This window comes from Vulpes vulpes, unplaced genomic scaffold, assembly GCF_048418805.1.
Source record: "Vulpes vulpes isolate BD-2025 unplaced genomic scaffold, VulVul3 u000000630, whole genome shotgun sequence".
Lineage (NCBI taxonomy): Eukaryota > Metazoa > Chordata > Mammalia > Carnivora > Canidae > Vulpes > Vulpes vulpes.
The window spans coordinates 78227-96943 of record NW_027325744.1 but is presented as its reverse complement, the minus strand read 5'-3'; the positions used below and the strand labels follow the sequence as shown (position 1 = coordinate 96943).

At 43.7% G+C, this 18717-nt stretch overlaps 1 protein-coding gene across 1 annotated transcript; it reads right to left on the bottom strand.

The window, feature by feature from the left end:
- Window positions 1-14: 14 nt before the first annotated feature.
- LOC140596769 (piwi-like protein 1) lies at window positions 15-14813 on the bottom strand. The gene is given in 13 exon segments (XM_072745252.1): window positions 15-81; window positions 2668-2824; window positions 3223-3293; window positions 5921-6024; window positions 6164-6364; window positions 8481-8553; window positions 9708-9810; window positions 9813-9894; window positions 10369-10483; window positions 10859-10976; window positions 11189-11315; window positions 14356-14467; window positions 14725-14813. Coding segments are annotated over 13 exon segments (1419 nt in total).
- Between the last annotated feature and the right edge of the window lie 3904 nt (window positions 14814-18717).

Sequence of the window (18717 nt, the reverse complement as noted above, 5' to 3'; positions counted from 1 at the left end):
GGCAACCTGTATCCTCATAGTGCTTTCAAAGTGAATGCAGCTGCACAGCAACCAACTTCTGCTCTGTAGACAGGGGTGCATCTGGGGAGACAAGGGTGGTATTTGAGAGGAGACACTTTGTATCACAAAGTGTTAGATAAGTAGAGTTTGTATCATAAACTCTATTTTAAGCTGCCTGAGGACCCTCGCACTGTTTTCCAGAGTGGCTGCTCCAGTTTCCTTCCCATCAGCAGGGCCGGAAGGTTCCCCTTTCTCCCTTTCTCCACATCCTTGCTAACGTTAGTCGTTGAATTTAGCCATTCTCACCAGTGTAACGTGGTACCTCATTGTGCTTTTGAATTGTATTTTCCTGTTCACAGGTGTTGTGGAGCATTCTTTCCCGTGCCTTTTGGCCACGTGTAGGTCCTCTTTCGAGAAATGTCTGCCCCTTTGCTCTGTCCATTTCTCAAGTAATATTAAAATATGTCATTAGGGGCGCCTGGGTGGCTCAGCGGTTTGGTGCCTGCCTTTGGCCCAGGGCCTGATCTTGGAGACCCGGAATCGAGTCCCACGTTGGGCTCCCTGCATGGAGCCCGCTTCTCCCTCTGCCTGTGTCTCTTCCTCTCTCTCTGTCTCTCATGAATAAATAAATAAATAAAATCTTTTTAATAAAATACATCATTAAAATATAAAAGTTAAAATAAATAAATAAATAAATAAATAAATAAATAAAATATAAAAGTTAAAAAAGAAAAGATTCCAAAAAGAAGACTTGATAAAACAAGAAACTAGGTGAGATGAGAATAAAGGAAAAAATAGAGGATGACTGTATCTTGAAAGAAAACCGAATCATACAAGGAAAACCTTGAGTTGCTGTGCTATGTTCCCCAGTGCTGGAGGTTCCACTTCTGTTTGGTCAGGAAATGTGCTGGTCACCTGTCCTTCCAGCTGATCCTCCCAGGAAGGGCCTGCTGCACAGATTCTCAGGTGTGTGTGCCTGGGTGGTGTTGCACCGACCTTGTCAGGGGGCCAGGCTGTTTGCTCTGTGAGGGTTTTGTTCCCTGAAACCTTTCATGTCTTTTTGGGGGGGTGAGAGGCAAAAAGACCACACCCCGATCTCCAGCCCCAGAGATGAGCGATGTGGTGATTGACCAATCTGCAGACTCCGATGGTGCCTGCCTACTCCATTTCTCCCCTAGGGGACCTGGGGGGACGTGGAAATGTGCAATGTTTAGGTTTCCTCAGGCAGTCTTTGCCGCTCTTGCCCTCCCCCCCTCTTCCTGGAGGAACGGGAGGTGTGTCCCTTTCTGTGGTTGCTGGCCCCCCACAAGGAGAACGTTCAACCGGGCCAATGCTGACCCACTCTGCCTCTCCCAGAGGAAGGTGCAGGCTGTGTTCCAGGCCCTTGTATGGACCCAACGTGGACGGGGGTCACCTGGCCCGGCGGGAGATCGTGGTTGATGGCACCACAAACTGAACATTCTCGCAGGCTTGCTCATCTGAAGCCATTTCCCTGAACCAGTACTTGGGAACTCTGCTGGCTCAGGCACCTGGATGCTTTCTGGCCTCCAGGAATATTGAGACCCGGCCACCCTGCACTGACCTGTGGTTCTGCACCCTTTCACCAATGAGTCCCTTTCAGGCAGGGACATCTCTAGAGGAGCACACTTTGAAGGGCCCAGATTTGAACGTTCACTTTCCTAAAGTTGGCTTACACGTGCTCCCTCCCCCACCCCACCCATTATCCTCTGATATATCCCTTTCCGTTTTACTTCTCCACACTCCACTTCATTTTTTCACTTTTCTATTTGTAGACTCAGCCATTCTTGCTTACAACTCGGCTTGATTTCATTGGTGTTCAGGATGGCTTGATAGTTATGTAGCTAATTTTGGGGGACCAGCTGACATGAGGACCTCTACTCTGCTATCTTCCATCCATCTGAAATTTGTTGTTGTTTTTTTTTTAACGGGCCTAATCCAAACTGATTCAGGAGGTTAGTCCATGAAACCTGTCATTCCCCAAAATTCAAGTTTGTTTTTCAAATAAAGTCAGCTTTATTTAGGATCACGCAAACTACTTGAAGCACCACACACACAGGATTCCTTCAGAAGAATCTGTGGAAGGTATAGTCCCCCCACACACCAACTTTACTGTCCTAGCTCCATGAGCTTGACCTAAGCAGTAAGAGAGGTTTCTATTTACAGCCACTCACATCTTAGGGGGAGGAACTTCCTCACAAGGTTGGGGCTGCTCCTATCTGTGGTGGGAACCAGGCCCCAGTGACAAGCAGAGGAGGCAGAGGAGAGGCATTCCCCAGCCCCAGGACCTACAAAACTCCAGAATAAAGAAGTTGCCTAAACACAAACCATCACCAGGCTGTGTTTATGGATTTTAATAAGTACCTGACCTTAACAAGCCCTCCTACATCAAGGCTTGCAGGGAGATTAGAAAAAAAGGAACAGGTTCTTAGGCGGTTCCATGGGGGAGAACACAATCAGGAACGTTTTAGTTCTGCTCTGTCCTCTGACTTGGGTGTGGACCAGAAAGTCAAAGAATGAATTCCCCATCCAGCAACTGATGCCCTCTGTGCCATGTTCTCTCTCTTAATTCACAGATCATAACTGTGATATTCCTTTCAGAGACTGAAATGTAGAGTTTACAAAATCTGCACTTTACAATTTATATACCCAGAGTCTTTAGGGTACACAGATCTTAAGGAGGACTCAATCTGTGGGACTTCATGATCCATCAGTGCTTGAAGCTGACCATCCCCAACTCCATCCCGATACACAATGATAGCTTGTGGTAGAAACTGATTATGTTTACACCAGAGCTTCAGGGCAGCTGGAAGGAAACCAGAAACATGGGTGAATAAGCCGTAACTCAGAACCAACTGGCCACTGCTATTTGTAACAGCTTCTAGGTTCATGTTCTTTCAATCTTGTAGCCTCCAGGACACATTCACTGCCTTTTGGTCTTCACGTGAGCTCAGCATTTCTCAACAGCACCACTACAGAAATTCTGAGCCAGATAATTCTTTGTGGGGGCAGAATGGGTGTTGCTGTCTTCTGTAGCATGCCTGGTCTCTACCCGCTAGTTGGAGGCCAGTAGCACCTCCATCCCAGCTGTTACAATGGAGCGCATCTCTAGGCATTGCCAGACGTCTCTGGGGGGACAGTGTGTTCACTTGCAGACAACTACCCAGATGGAGTCAGGCACACCAATCTTGATGGGACACTAACCTTCCAAGCAGGTTTTAAGCCCGTTCACAAGCTCCTGCCCCGATTCCTGGAAAATGCACTGAGAGAACCACCTTGTTTGGAGAAAAATAAGCTGTCAGTTTGAGATAGGAGTCTTAAAAATTCCCTTATTTTTCATCCTGAGTTAATCTAGGACCTCTGGTGGCGGGGAGGGGGGAGTCACTATGAGTAGCTGAAGATCCAATCAGGAATCCATTCTTTGATGCCTCTGCAGAGATCGAAGCATTGGTCTCTTCCAGTACCCTAGGCATTTATTAAAATTGTGAATGCACACAAATAGGAATATGGAAGCATTCACTAACATTGGTACAAATTACACGCACTTTCAATGTGCAGGACTACTGCCGTCTCATGGTGGACACCCAAAATAAATAGCCAGTGTTCCTGGAGATTCCTGCTTCCAAGCTGAGGTCTTAAAAAAATGGTTCATCCATAATCATGCTTTATGGGAACCACCTGCTTTGGAGCAGTAATTTTTACTTGACCACTTCCCAACAGATCAAGCAATACTGGTCTCAAGTTTCTATCCCCTGTTTTTTTAATTGCTTCAAACTATTGCAATGACCTGACATGATATAATACATTTGTCTGCTTTTTTTCCCCAGAATTTACAGTCTACAAGATGAAATCATGGTATGTTCAAATGCTGAGAACAGAGCAGTGGAAATGTTGTGCCAAAAAGCAAGGGTTCGCCCTTTCATGAAGATGGCGCCGAAGGTGAAGAAGGAAGCCCCTGCCCCTCCCAAAGCTGAAGCCAAAGAAAAGGCTTTGAAAGCTAAGAAAGTGGTGAAAGGTGAGCAGTCACAAAAAAAAAAAAAAAAAAAAAAGATCTGCACGTCACCTACATTCCGATGACCCAAGACCCCGTGTCTCCAAAGGCAGCCCAAATATCCTCGAAAGAGAGCCCCCAGGAGAAACAAGCTTGATCACTATGCCATCAAGTTCCCCTTAACTACTGAGTCAGCCATGAAGAAAATAGAAGACAACAATACACTTGTGCTCATTGTGGATGTCAAGGCCAATAAGCACCAGATAAAACAGGCTGTAAAGAAGCTCTATGACACTGATGTGGCGAAGGTCAACACCTTGATCAGGTCTGATGGAGAGAAGAAAGCATATGTTCGACTGGCTCCTGATTATGAGCTTTGGATGTTGCCAACAAAATTGGGATCATCTAAACTGAGTCCAGCCAACTATAAATCTAAATATAAATTTTTTCACCATAAAAAAAAGCAAGGGTTCAAAATTATTTATGAACTGGATGAAATCATTTGGGAAATATAAAAATTAATGAAAGGGAATAAAGGGAAAGGAGAGAAAATGAGTGAAAATCTCAGTGAGGGTGACAAAACATGAGAGACACCTAACTCTGGGAAACGAGGGGTAGTGGAAAGGGAGGTGGGTGGGGGTTGGGGTGACTGGGTGATGGGCACTGAGGGGACACTTGGCGGGATGAGCACTGGGTGTTCTATGTTGGCAAATTGAACTCCAATTTAAAAGAATTAAAAATTTAAAAATGAACCGAATGAGAGCTTAATTTCTTTCCATGATTGAAACATTATTTTCCACATGCCCTCCCACCATAAAAGCAAACCAATATTATATTAAACTAGAACTGGAACTAGACTGGAATAATTGATGCCATTCATGAAAATAAAAATGGACCCCCTTAAAGAATACTCTGTAATTATACCAAGGGGGCTAGTAAATCCTCAGGAAGCATAACAGTGATTGGTGATGGTCATACACATGCTAATGCTCAAGAAACTAAACTGAAGAATGTGCAAACTCCTTTGAAGGTAGGTTCTACTCTAAGCACAGAAAACAAAAGTATCCCTGGAGCAAGGGAGAAACATGAGATATGGAAGCATATGTTCTTCGGCAGATCCATTACATATAGATCTGTGAAGAGCAGATCCTGTACCTATAGGCTTCTGATTGTATTCCTAGGTCTGTCTTCCCCATGTGGGGCCTGAGTCCTTCCCCGTGTGTTAATGGGGAGACTCACTGATCATCAGAGCCCCCAGTGAGCAGAAATCTAACGCTTGGAATCTGTGACTATTGTATCGCCCCTGTGATTATGTCCTATGTCACAGTTGGCTTTAGGGAAGATTTTCCAGATGGACCTTATCTAATTTCATAACCCCCTGAAAAAGCAAGATAGCAGAAGGGGGAAGAGAGATTTGAAGCAGAACAAGGACTGTGTGCTCTGGGGGAGCAGGGCATTCGAGAAGGAATATGGATGAAGTCCCAGGAGCTGAAACAGGCCTGTAGCTGGCAGCCAGCAAGGAAAGGGGGACCTCTGTCCTTCATCTACCAAAAACAAAAACAAAACAAAAAAAAGATTCTACCACAAGGATGTGCACTTGCAATAGGACCTCAAGCCTCCAGAGGAGAATGTGGCTTGGCCAACATGGCCAACCTGATGGCTGCCTGACAGACCTATGCGCAGACACAGGAGTGTCCTCTTAAGCTGCCATGTTTGTCGTCATCTGTTAAGCAGCAACAGAAAAATGATATAGACCCTTCCACATCAAATGTATTTGGAGCATAACTTTGCCAGAAGAGGAAGAGAATACCCTGCCCATGGCCCTCGTCAACAAACATTAGTTAGGCCCACCTCTCCTGTTTGGTCTACAGCTAGTTGCCATCTACACAATGTCTGCCTACGCCCACTCACTGCGTCAATTCCTGATTGATGCTGGACACGAAGCCTGCAATTGACTTCCGCCGATTTACAATATCATGGAAACAGTCGATACCAATGCACATCGCATTCTGTAACTGAAATTTTTTAAAAAAGGTAAGACATTGAGTTAGAACACAATAGAAGCACAATTAAGCAACTGCGTTTAAGATGGTTGAGTCTTAAATTCCACTGAACACAAGTGAAATAAAGAGAAGGCAATGAAATCCAACGTACTCCTGTCTCCACCTTCCAGAGGGCTCCTCCCATCTTGCAGTTCATCTGCTGGGCAATCTTTGTCGCAATGGTCATCAGCGTCTGGGGTTTGTCTAAGGTCCATGCCACGACACACTGGCTTGGGGTCGGACACTTGACACACAGGTATTGTTTTATGCCATCATACAGGTCTTTCTTTTCACTGGACAGCACGCAAAGGACCTTGAAAGAAAGCAACAAGACTACCGAGGACATGAAACCACAGTAATGGGAGAAGTGGATGTCACGTCAAGCAAACTACCTAGGTGGAGGAACAGAGTCTGTTCATTCAATCCACAGCTGGCCCAGGAGGGTAAAGGGTCTGGAATCCCATTCCATTCAATAATGGCGAAGGTGAGCATATGGAAGAGGAAAGAGCCTAGGAGCCAGGCATGGGCAATATGCATGAATCACTTGCACTTGCAAAGTCTTTACGTCCTGGCTATTCTGTTTCTAGGAGTTTATCATGAAGTTGACACAGAGGGTTAACAAGCACAGACTGAAACGTACCATCATCAGGAACGTCACCCCTTACATGATGGGTGCTATGTGAGAGCACTTGCCAAGCATTGTACTTGACTCAGTTAATTCTTCAATAACCTACTGAGATCAAGACTAGTATCCCCATTTTACCCCTAAGCAAATAAGCTCAGGAGTTATGGAAACTGTCTGATGTACAGGCAGCAGGGCAAGATTTCTAACACGTGCTCAGACCTCCAACAGGACATGGGGTCATAAGAAAGAGCAATTACTGTTTGGTTGCTTTCTAACTATAATGGAAGATCCTCAATGTATTATTTCTAACATGATGCTTCTAGGAAGATTTTTTGGGGATAATCCTCAATCAGACTAGGGAAATTCCTTTCTCATTTTAAAAATTTCACATGAATGAATGTGGAATTCTATCAAATGCATTTTGTACTTTTTTTTTTTTTTTACATTTAATCTGCAATTATTTTTCCTATAATTCACCACACTGTTTCTTTTTCTGAAGATTGCATTTCAGGCTTACTGTCACCCTAGGCCCATGGTATTCTACTTTTTTTTTTTATGATTTTTAATTTACTTATCTGATAGAGAATGAGAGTTATCACAGGAGGAGAGAAAGAGAAAGAGGCACTGAGCAGGGAGCCTGATATTCTAATATCATTGCTACTTTCAAGTTATTCTTTGGTTTTTGAATGTATATGATTTAATGATTTCTAATTGTAATAGACTGCAGTCAATGTGTGTGTTTGAAAGGACACCAATCCATTATTGGCTTAGGATTTCTCCATGCCTGTTGGGATCACTTAAAGATGAAGGCTAAACTAACTTATAGATATGCTTTTCTTAAAGCACCTAATCTTTTGGGTACAGATTACACACACACACACCTCCATTTATTTATATATACACATATATAAATATACGTATTTATGTATATTTCAATAGCTCAATAAGTCAGGCTTTTAAGTACAATTGCAAAATCTAGATTCTAATTTTTTCTGTGATGATTTCTGAGTATTCAGAGAGTGGTCAGCTAATGCATCCTACAATTTCAGCTTCTGGAATAGCATAGGCCAGTCTCCTCCTAAGAAGAGCTGTTCAAACTGATGAAAACACAGGGACTGTGCCTGTTTGGGGCTCAGGCAGTCTAACAAGGTCATAAAGAGTTATTAGGTTAAGACAGGAAAGAAGTAGGGACCCAGAGAGATGATCTCAGCAATTGAGGCCACTTTCTCCCAAAGTGTTTGCCCACTCTCCAGTGAACATGGCTGAAAGGTCAGAGACCATGAACAGGCTGACAGCCTCAGAGACAGGAAAGGACAGAAATTGAAGACAAGTCCCTGCCAAAGAAAGGGCACTTGAGATTAATTTTGAGTGGTAGACACTCAAGATCTAACAGATGAGATTTATAACACTACAAGGTAAGACAGGAAGCTGCTGTCAATGGGACACCTGAGTGGCTCAGCGGTTTAGCACCTGCCTTTGGCCCAGGGCATGATCCTGGAGTCCTACATCGGGCTCCCTGCATGGAGCCTGCTTCTGTCTCTCCTGTCTCTTTCATGAATAAATAAAATCTTTGTTAAAAAAAAAAAAAAAGGGTGGGGGCAGCCCCGGTGGTATAACGGTTTAGCACCGCCTGCAGCCCAGGGTGTGATCCTGGAGACCCTGGATCGAGTCCCACGTCGTGCTCTCTGCATGGAGCCTGCTTCTCCCTCTGCCTGTGTCTCTGCCTCTCTCTATCTGCATCTGTATGAATAAATAAATAAAATCTTAAAAAAAAAAAAGGAAGTGCTATCAAATAGAAACTTACCATCTGTGTTTTGGAGGAAACATGATTTTCTAAGACGGTTGTATAGGACTGGACTGTATCACTTACTTCAAGCCTAGAAAATAAGTATATATCATCTGTATTCAAAAGTTAAGTATGTAACAAACGTTTTATGCAGCCAATGGAGCACCACATAAAAACAAGGTACAATGTTAAAAAAAAAAAAAAAACTACTTTTAACTAATGGTCATGAAAGATTTACTTATTTGAGCGAGAGCTAAACCGCTGAGCCACTCAGGTGTCCCATTGACAGAGTAAAATCATTAAATCATATACGTTCAAAAACCAAAGAATAACTTGAAAGTAGCAATGATATTAGAATATCAGGCTCCCTGCTCAGTGCCTCTTTCTCTTTCTCTCCTCCTGTGATAACTCTCATTCTCTATCAGATAAGTAAATTAAAAATCATAAAAAAAAAAAGTAGAATACCATGGGCCTAGGGTGACAGTAAGCCTGAAATGCAATCTTCAGAAAAAGAAACAGTTAGTGTGGTGAATTATAGGAAAAATAATTGCAGATTAAATGTAAAAAAAAAAAAGTACAAAATGCATTTGATAGAATTCCACATTCATTCATGTGAAAAGAAATTTTTAAAATGAGAAAGGAATTTCCCTAGTCTGATTGAGGATTATCCCCAAAAAATCTTCCTAGAAGCATCATCATGTTAGAAATAATACTTTGAGGATCTTCCATTATAGTTAGAAAGCAACCAAACAGTAATTGCTCTTTCTTATGACCCCATGTCCTGTTGGAGGTCTGAGCACGTGTTAGAAATCTTGCCCTGCTGCCTGTACATCAGACAGTTTCCATAACTCCTGAGCTTATTTGCGTAGGGGTAAAATGCACACATAAGGGGAGGGGCAGAGAGTGAATCTTAAGCATACTCTCCACTGAGCACCCAGCTGGATCTGAGCCAAAACCAAGAGTCAGATGCTTAACTGACTGAGCCACCCAAGTACCCTGATAAGTTTGTTCTTAAAACAAAAATAAGTTCAATGTTTGGCTTCCTCAGCATGTATCCCAATAGCCACAAACTATATATCCCCAAAGCCTATTTTACAGTTAATTGGAATAGATTAGGCTTTTTTGTTTACAAACCTCCAGGGTTTTAATACAGTGACCAATTCCTATAATTTAATATAATCTGACTCCACTTTACCTCCGATTTGAAGATCGGTTGTTATAGATCTTAATTTCAGCTCTACTTACATTTTTGCCTCTCTCATAGCTATGCCCATGGTGGGTGTGACTTTCCGTAGACTCTGTACAAAGGATGAGGCCGCTCCATAATTTCTCGTAGGATAGAGTATTACCAATGATCTAGTGACTTCACATTGAGTAAGGGTCCACTTCCGGTCTCTCTCAACCAATCTGCAAACTGTGGATGGGAGTCAAACTGGAAGACATAGTATAAGACTTCAATTTTTAAAGAAATACCGACAAAGAGCCTTTCTATTGCAAATTCTTGCTACTTCCTACTGAAACGTTACAATTTTAAACTTTGGTCATAACTGAATTACATACTCTTCCCTTAAGATAGTGGTAAGTAATACTGGGATTCTATCATGGGTTACTCTGGATTGTTTGGATTCTAGCTATTTGACTCTTAAGGATATACTTGGCAGATTGTTTTGCCACGAGAGATGTCCACAACTCCAACCATGGTAAACTATAGAGTTTACTATATGCCAAGGATGTTACATGCTTTCTAACTGAACACCTGCTCGCTCTCCCCTAGAGAAAGGACAAACAGCCCAAGAAGAGAGAGCAGTGAGTTACTGACCTGACTTAGGTCCTCTGCATTATTATTCATTTGGCCCCAAATGACTGCAAGAGTAACTAGAACATGACCATTTTGAAGCTGTCTTACCGCTCTTCTTCCTTGAAAAATTCTTACTTCTTTCAAGATCCTTCCCGAGAAGGACACGAAGTTGGTATCAAATTTCAAATCCCAGAGTTGAAGTTCCCGTTGTACCTCCCTATTTCTGAAAGTTAAAATATTTCCACAGAATAGAACCAAAGGAAATAAGCAAAAATGATGATCCATTTGCAAAATTCTCCTTTAATCTAAGATGCCTTGTTGTTTGTCTTCTGTATTGACATGTTGCAGAGAGAGGGTTTCTAGTACTCTGAAATCATGTCCTCTCTCACATTTGTGCTTAGGGTCTTTCTATTTTGTTCTTCCCCTCCAGACCTCCTCTAACTTTGCATCAATGGAACAAATAGAGTTGTTCCCACAAGAGGTCGTTTTCTTCCAACCTGTTGTTTTTTAGTTGGAGAATCTGACATATCAAGAGTTCTGCACGGGTCTCATCTTCAGGACACACACACAAAGACACAGAGAGAAGAATAGGACTTACGTTTGTATAGTATTCATCAGTTTCCGTAATTCGTGCTGCCTTCTTTCTGGATCCAACCTCATATGAAGAGCCAAGTCTCTCATCACCCTGTAGTCTTTTCGCATTTTATCTGATAGACCTTTAAAAAGTTAAGAAGATATAGCTAAACAAGCAAGAATAAATATGTATGTGAAGAAGCCTTGATGATTTTATCTGGAAGAGGAAGAGCCAATGGAGAGAACACAGCTCTGGGTCATTATGGAGTACTGTGAGAAGCCTGTACTTCTACATCATAACATCTGGGGCTTGAAAGGGGTGGTCTTCTATGAGGACTGCATAAATCTGAAGTACCTGTCAGGTAGCATAGCTCAGGAACCAGCATTATAGGCTTATGGGGTGTGTCCTGTTGGCTCTTTTTCCATTTGCCTTTGCTGATCAACAGTGGCTGAGTTAGGTCAGTAACCTCTGTATTATACTGCTGCTCAAAAGAGGTGAGAAAGAACACTGGTGTGACTGTCAGCAAAGCCTAGTCAAGTCACCTAAATAGGTACAAAAAAGTCTGGATCACCAACAGAGGCCCAGGGGTGTGCTAGGAAGACTATTTCCCCAAGTTTAAGAACACGTTAAAGATACTCTTAATAGTCTCTTAATTTAGATGTCCCAGGGATGACCTCTTTTTTCCTTGTAAGCACACATGGCCCAGGAGAACAAGACTCTCATAAACATTGTGTTGGGGTCACTGTACCAGCCTTCTTTGACTTGCTATAGGTAAATGCAGGACCAAGCCTTGAATTACATATTTCTCACTATAGTACTGCCTTAAAAAATTAAGGATGTAATTAAGAACTTTGAAGAGGATTCCCACATTAATGGGGGACGACAAACCTGGTCACTCCTTGCAGCTGCAATACTACAGCTATTCCAAACATGCCTCCTGCATCATCGAAACTTTTCCGCCAGGAAAAGGCATTTGCCAAGACATCTATCCAGAAGCTCCTATCCCTAGGCTGCAATTCCTGTACAATAAAGTGCCTTTCCTCTCCCACATAAAGTGATGGTCTGTCATAGATCCTTCCATGCTGACCAGTGAGATCCTCATCAGTCACCAGTTAGCCACATGAATTCTGGTGGGATTGGTTAAGTATCTTGAGAATGTCAAAGGAGTTCCAGAGACAAGAAGACTTCAAATCCAGTGTTCATGGTGCTTTACCTCTGGAGCTGAACTACTACTTTTAATTCTCTGTAGTTATTTGAAAGGCAGCTGGGATTCACCTCCGTTCCCCTGCTTCTAGAGTCTTAAGGCAGGAGCTTGTGCAAGTATATGTATATACATGTGTGCGGAATCATGGCATCATTTTAGGGCCTCAATCACCACTCCCACCACTGAGACTAGCACAGCCTTTGTACAAGCTGTTCTGTCGAGAACTTTGAGAAACACACTATTAATTCTCATGGCTGTCCTGTGATATCCCATACGGATCTCCTACAACACCAACTTCTGCATCTCCACAGGAATTTCCTTGTCCCACTTTGCATTACTATGAAAGCTTTTCTGCAAGCCAGGATTGTGCTTTCCTTTTAAGGGCTCATCTATGGATTTCAGGATTTTTCTAGATCTCATGACAACACAACTAGATTGCCATCTGTTATTATACTGAGTTCCCACCAGGACATCCCAAGACTACTCAAGTCATTTCAAAGGTCACCTAAACCAATGACTTTTGAAGTAAAATCTGGAGAATGAGCAAGCAAATATCAGCCTGATATCCCTGTCTGCAACTCCATCATAGGCTATGTCAACCCAACAATCCCCAAGCCAGCTCCTCACACAGAATCTCCCATTGCAATAAGTGATGCCAGCCTCCACTCACTTCCTCAGATAAAGCCAGAGACTCCTCTTACCATTACTCACTACATTTGAGCCATCAAAAGTCCTCTTGTCTGCCCCATCCATTCCCTTTCTAATCCAGGTTACCATTATCACTGATCTAAATGGACTTAAGCACCTCCCTACTGGTGTCCCTGCCTCCCTTTTTACCCGCATATTCCCTGTACCCATACATTCCCTGTACATTAGACCCACATCTGTAAAATAAAGTGCCCCATTTCATCTATCTGTATAGTCTCACTTAACGGTAAAATCCAATGTGTGTAGGTGGATAGAACTTTATACAGTGTGGCTCCCACGTCCTCCTCTGACGTCATATCCTGCAACCCTGTACACGTCCCACCCACAACTGGGTTTCTTTCTTGACAGGACACTCTAGCCTTGTTTGGGATCTGGATACATCATGCCCATCCTGAAAGTGGTGTAAGAGACAATTCTTCTCACCTATCTGCACACAGCTTGCTCCTTTCTGACAGTCACATGCCAGCTACTCAGAGCTTTCTATGACCAGCAGTCTAAGCCACCAGACATTCTCCATAACACCTCTTGATTATCTGCATAGATTTCCCCCAATACATGCTTTCTTCTTGTCTGCCATCTCTCTTCCTGCTACAAGGATGCAAGTTCCTTAAGAACAGAGAACTCAGTAGTCTTACCAATGTATACCCAAGTTGTATAATGAGCACTCATTACATGCTTTCAGGTTAAACAAGTAAGTACTAAGCGTGGAGCACAAGTGGGGATGATGCCATAATAGCACCATACCCTTGAATGGCTGTGTACTCTCAGTGCTTCCAAGTAGCTAGGTTTTGGATTCCTAATAAAATTTAGAGAAAAAAAAAACCCAGCTTATACTTTTCTAAGTTCTTTCCGTTTGCTATAAATATCTCTAACTCCTTGAATTCTCTCTTAACTGCCAAAGCTAGAGAACCAACCTCACCACCTAGTGCATCTTTGTTCATGAAGTTTACTTGTTTCTTTGTGAATAAAGATTGAGGAATCCGGGATCCCTGGGTGGCGCAGCGGTTTGGCGCCTGCCTTTGGCCCAGGGCGCGATCCTGGAGACCCGGGATCGAATCCCACATCGGGCTCCCGGTGCATGGAGCCTGCTTCTCCCTCTGCCTATGTCTCTGCCTCTCTCTCTCTCTGACTATCATAAATAAATTAAAAAAAAAATAAAAATAAAAAAATAAAAAAAAAGATTGAGGAATCCATGAGTTATGAGATTTAGCACACAAGTGACATAATTTCTGATAGTAATTTTTCACTTTTTCATTTTGAACCAAGTCCTAGAGAGCTGAAACTTCTACATAGGTGAAGTCCTCATATCTGAAATTTTGCCATATTTTATTTTCAACCCACCAATCCATCAACATGTTTAAAACTATCATAGCCATGTCCAAGACTCATTAAAGAGGTCTTATTGGAGCCATTCTAATTATGTAACATATATACAAGGTACCCAAATACATGGACAAATTCATGTAAGTTATAATACCCTCCAAGAGAAACCCTGTAATATATAGATTTTGACTTATGATCTAACATGTGACTATCAGTTATACATAGGAGACATATTTGATTAAATAAGAAAAAATATTTAGACATACTGAAATAAAAGATTGCATACCTCCCTGTAGTAGTCTACAAAGGTGATTTCAGCACCACCTGATTTCTTAAATTTGGTTCTGGGATTATCCTCCCAATTAATAGCATCCACCCTATAGGTTTTGTTGTTATACCTGTGGAATATTCACAATATATGGTATTATTCCTAATGTATTCATAGCATGGGATCAGGCAAGAATTAATAGGCTTTAAATCCTACAGGTAATTGCAGGATATATCAGCTTTATTATATTCAATATATTCACCGAGTTGTACACTCTTCAACACAACTCAAACACCACAACCACGAGCAGTCACTCCTCATGTCCACTCAACTTCCCCAGTCCTTAGATAACTGCTAGTTTAAAGTCCATCCTATACGTTTGCCTACCTGACCTGTTGCATAGGAATTGAGTCATACGATATGTGACCCTTCCTGACTGCCTTCTCCCACTCAGCATAATGTCTTTCGAGATTCATTCCTGCTATAGCATATACTTGTACTTAATTCCTACTTATTGCCAAATAAAAACATAGCATATCTATAATGGGATATATGTTTCAGCGGATGAACATTCAAGTTGTTTACACTCTTAAGCTATTATGAATAATGCTGTCAGGTCTACAAAATTGGTACATTGGCCATAAGTTTTCATTTTTCTTGGGTACATAACCAGGAATAGAACTGCTGGATCACATGGCCACACTATATTTAGCATGTTGAGGAAGTGCCATACTGTTTTCCAAGGAGATCATACCATTTCACATTTATACCAGCAACGTTTGAGGGTTGGTTCAGATTTTTCACATCCTTGCCAACATTTAGTATCTGCTTTCTTAATTTTAGCCATCCTAGTGGGTACGAAGTGCTATTTCACTGTGGTTTTACTCTGCATTTCCCTCATGGCTAATAACATTGAGTATATTTTCATGTGATTATGGATCATTTTTATATTTTGTTCAGAGAAATGTTGATTCAGATCCTTTACCCATTTTTTAAAAGTTATCTTTTGACTTGTACCTGTTCTTTACTTAAATAGATGCAAGTTATGAGATTGAGAGAAAACAATTGCAAATCACCTTTCTATCCATTGTTTTTCACTTTTGACTTTGAAGAACAAACGTGTTTAATTTGATGAAGTACAATTTATACTTTTCTTTTGTCATCCCTTCTCTGTTGGTGTCCTATAAGGGTTTTGCTCACCTAAAGAAGATTTACTCCTATAGTTTCTTCAAAGACTTTTAAACTTTTAACACTTACATTGAGGTCTATTTTGAGTTTATATTTGAGTCTATATTTGAGTTTGAGTTTAATTTCTTATGGGGGAGGGGGCGCACAGGAGGTGAGTTGGGAAGGCCTGGAACAGGGCTGCCAGCTGTGACTGCTTCTACCATGGGGCCCTACCTTCCTTTCCTGCCACATCCTGTCCCCTCCCCGCCCCTTCCCACGCCCAGCTCAGGTCACTTGTGCCATTCCTTCTGTAGGATTCCCACCCCCTGCCTTTGCTTTGTGCTTTGTGCAGTCCCCTGCACCTGATATCCCCACCCACTCCGACCTCCATCTCCAGCTCTAGCAAAACCACTGCATCTTCTGGGACTCACTAAGGTGTCCTCTGCCCTCCTTCCCGAGCCACCCCCACCCCCCACCCCCCAGGCAAAGTTGATGGGACCTCCTCCACTTCCAAGCTCCAATGGTCAGCTATGAGCACTGGGCTCTAGAGTCAAACTTCCAGAATTCAAACCCCAGCTCTTGCACAGAATCTTGGGCAAATCATTCCCATCAGTAAAATGGGTATCCGTATTTGCCTCACAGGCATAAGATAATACATCAAAAGCATTTAACACAGTGGTAGCCACACAGTAAGTGCTTTATACACTTATTTATGAGGTGTTCGCTGAGCCTGGCACCATGCTTGGGGCATTATTTTATCGAATCCTCAGGGTAATTAGATGAGATGGGTGTGGGTGCACATTTTTACAGATGAGGAAACTGAGTCTTGGTGAGGTCAAATACTTGCCCAAGAGCACATGGCTTTTGAATGGCAGAGTGGGGACTCGAACCCACGACCATCTGCCCTGCACTGAGACTGGCACACAGTAGGTTCATTTATTCATTCAATACGTACTGGTGCATCCCACAAGCTACGTGGGTGCTTCACATCTGAACCCCAAAGATTCATAACAAGCATGCCATGTGGGTGCCATTGCTACTACTCTATTTTCCCAATGAGGCAGCTGAGCTAGGAGGGATGGAGACCATCTGGTCCGTGAAGAGGCTGGGATCTGAATCATCTCCAGCTTCGGAGTCCCAGGTGGCCAACTCCCTGCTCCTGAAGTCCTGGCCCTGCAGCACCAGCCAGGTCCACCTCTGCCCTGCCAAACCTTTTCACCACTGACCTCCCCAGGTGTGCCCAGTACCACCCAGCTCCCTCTCCCCTCTGCACATAGGTCTCCAATGGAGAATCATGGTAGCAAGAGGGAAACCTTCAACCTGAAACACGTATTACTGAAACCAAAGAATCTGAAAAGGCTACATGCTGTCCAAATGCAGCTGCAGGACATTCTGGAAAGAGCAACACCATGGAGACGGCAAAAAGATCAGTGGTTGCCAGGGGTTGGGGGCAGAAAGGGATGAACAGCAGAGCGCAGAGGATTTTTAGGGCAGATAAAGAGATGTATAGGAAATCTCAGTACTTTCTGTTCAGTTTCATTGTGAACCTAAACGTGCTATAAAAAATAAAGTCTATTATTAAAAAAGAAGAAAGTAAAAAAGGAAATATCTTGTCTGTGCTCTGCTGCTACTGTAGGACGTCAGCAGGGATCCCAACGCTCCGGCACATAGGCAAAGGGCCTCCTTCCAGATGGGTTCCTCCCTGCCCTCAGCCCATCGCAGCCTGCACAGGGCTGGGGCCTTCTCAGAGAAGGGGTCTGAAGGCGTCCGGCACACAGCGAGAGCCCAGTAGCCGCTGGTGAACGGATCAAAGCTTCCTCTCCTGGACTCTTGCTCTCTCTCATACACGGTTCCAGAACAGCCCTGCCCCACCCTCCCACCCACACACTTCCACCCTGCCCTCCACATCCACACAGATGGATAATGAAAGCAGAGACACAGGACGGTCCTTCTGCAGCCCCATCTGTGCCTGTGGGAGAGAGCGGGGGGGCGGGGACATAGGTGATGAAGCCATGGCACCTGGATCTTCAGAGTCCTAGTGCTAGCAAAGTCTTCCCTCTTAGCACCTGCCCTAAACATGGCTGTGGGCCTTACAAGGGAAGCAAAAGCCTGTTTCTCAGTGGGCTGCTGCTAGGACAGCCCCAGTTAACCCTTTTCTGGGATGCTATAAATAGGCACCACGCATCGTTCCCTCAGAGTATAGGGACTGGCCAACCTGCCCTGACCTGGAAGCAGGGCGTTCTGGGCGCTGAGATTGGGTTTCCCTCACACAGGTGCCCTGCACAGGTGCTCAGACACCCCCTGACGAGAAGGTCACGCAAGTGCCTGGTTCTGGGGCATTCACCTGGGGGCATTTTGGCAAAAAGGTCCCCCCAGCTACACCTCCCGCACACAGCCACTCAGGGAGATGATGGAACTGTGAAGACAGTCAATCCCCCGCCCCTCCATTCCCGGAGAAAACAGCCTGCGTGTCTCACATACCCAGCCCACGCCCTGGAGACCGGCCAGCCCTCTCCTGGGTGCTCTGCTGCTGTGTGAGGCGGCTCCCCTGGCAACATGCCCCACTTCCTCAGACCCACGGGCCTTGTGGATCAGGAAGGCACGCACAGACGCTGGAGCGGCCTCAATTCTCTCTGGGGGTCTGGGCAGCTACAGGAGATAAGAACACGAATTCCAGATGGTTGCTTCAAACAGCACAGGGTGAGCCAGAAAACACATTAGCCACCTCTAGCCTACACTGGGAGGAAAAGCAGCCAAGCATCACATCCAAGGGCTGGGTGAGTACCCTGGCTCTGCTCCCTCACCAGCTGTGTGGCCTTGGGTAAGTCACTTCACTTCCTTCGTGCTTCAATTTACTCCCCTCTATAAAAAGGGATAATAAATAGGACCTACCCCTCTGAGCTGTTTTAAGACTGAAATATGTTCATGGATGTAGAGCACTTAGCACAATGTCTAGGACACAACAGAACTTTCTGGAAAATGCTCTGTGCCTAAAATGTCCAAAACGGGATCCCTAGCCACATGCGGCTATTGTCCACTTGAAACCTGGGACAACTGAGCAACAGGATTTTTTTATTTGAGTTTTACTTCCTTTAAATATAAACATGTAACACTAGTGGCTCCAATTGGATGGTGCAGGTCTGGAACACAGTAGGTGCCCGGTAAATGCTAATTATGATTGTTGTTAGGGGTGGTTGTTTTTGGAGGGCTCAC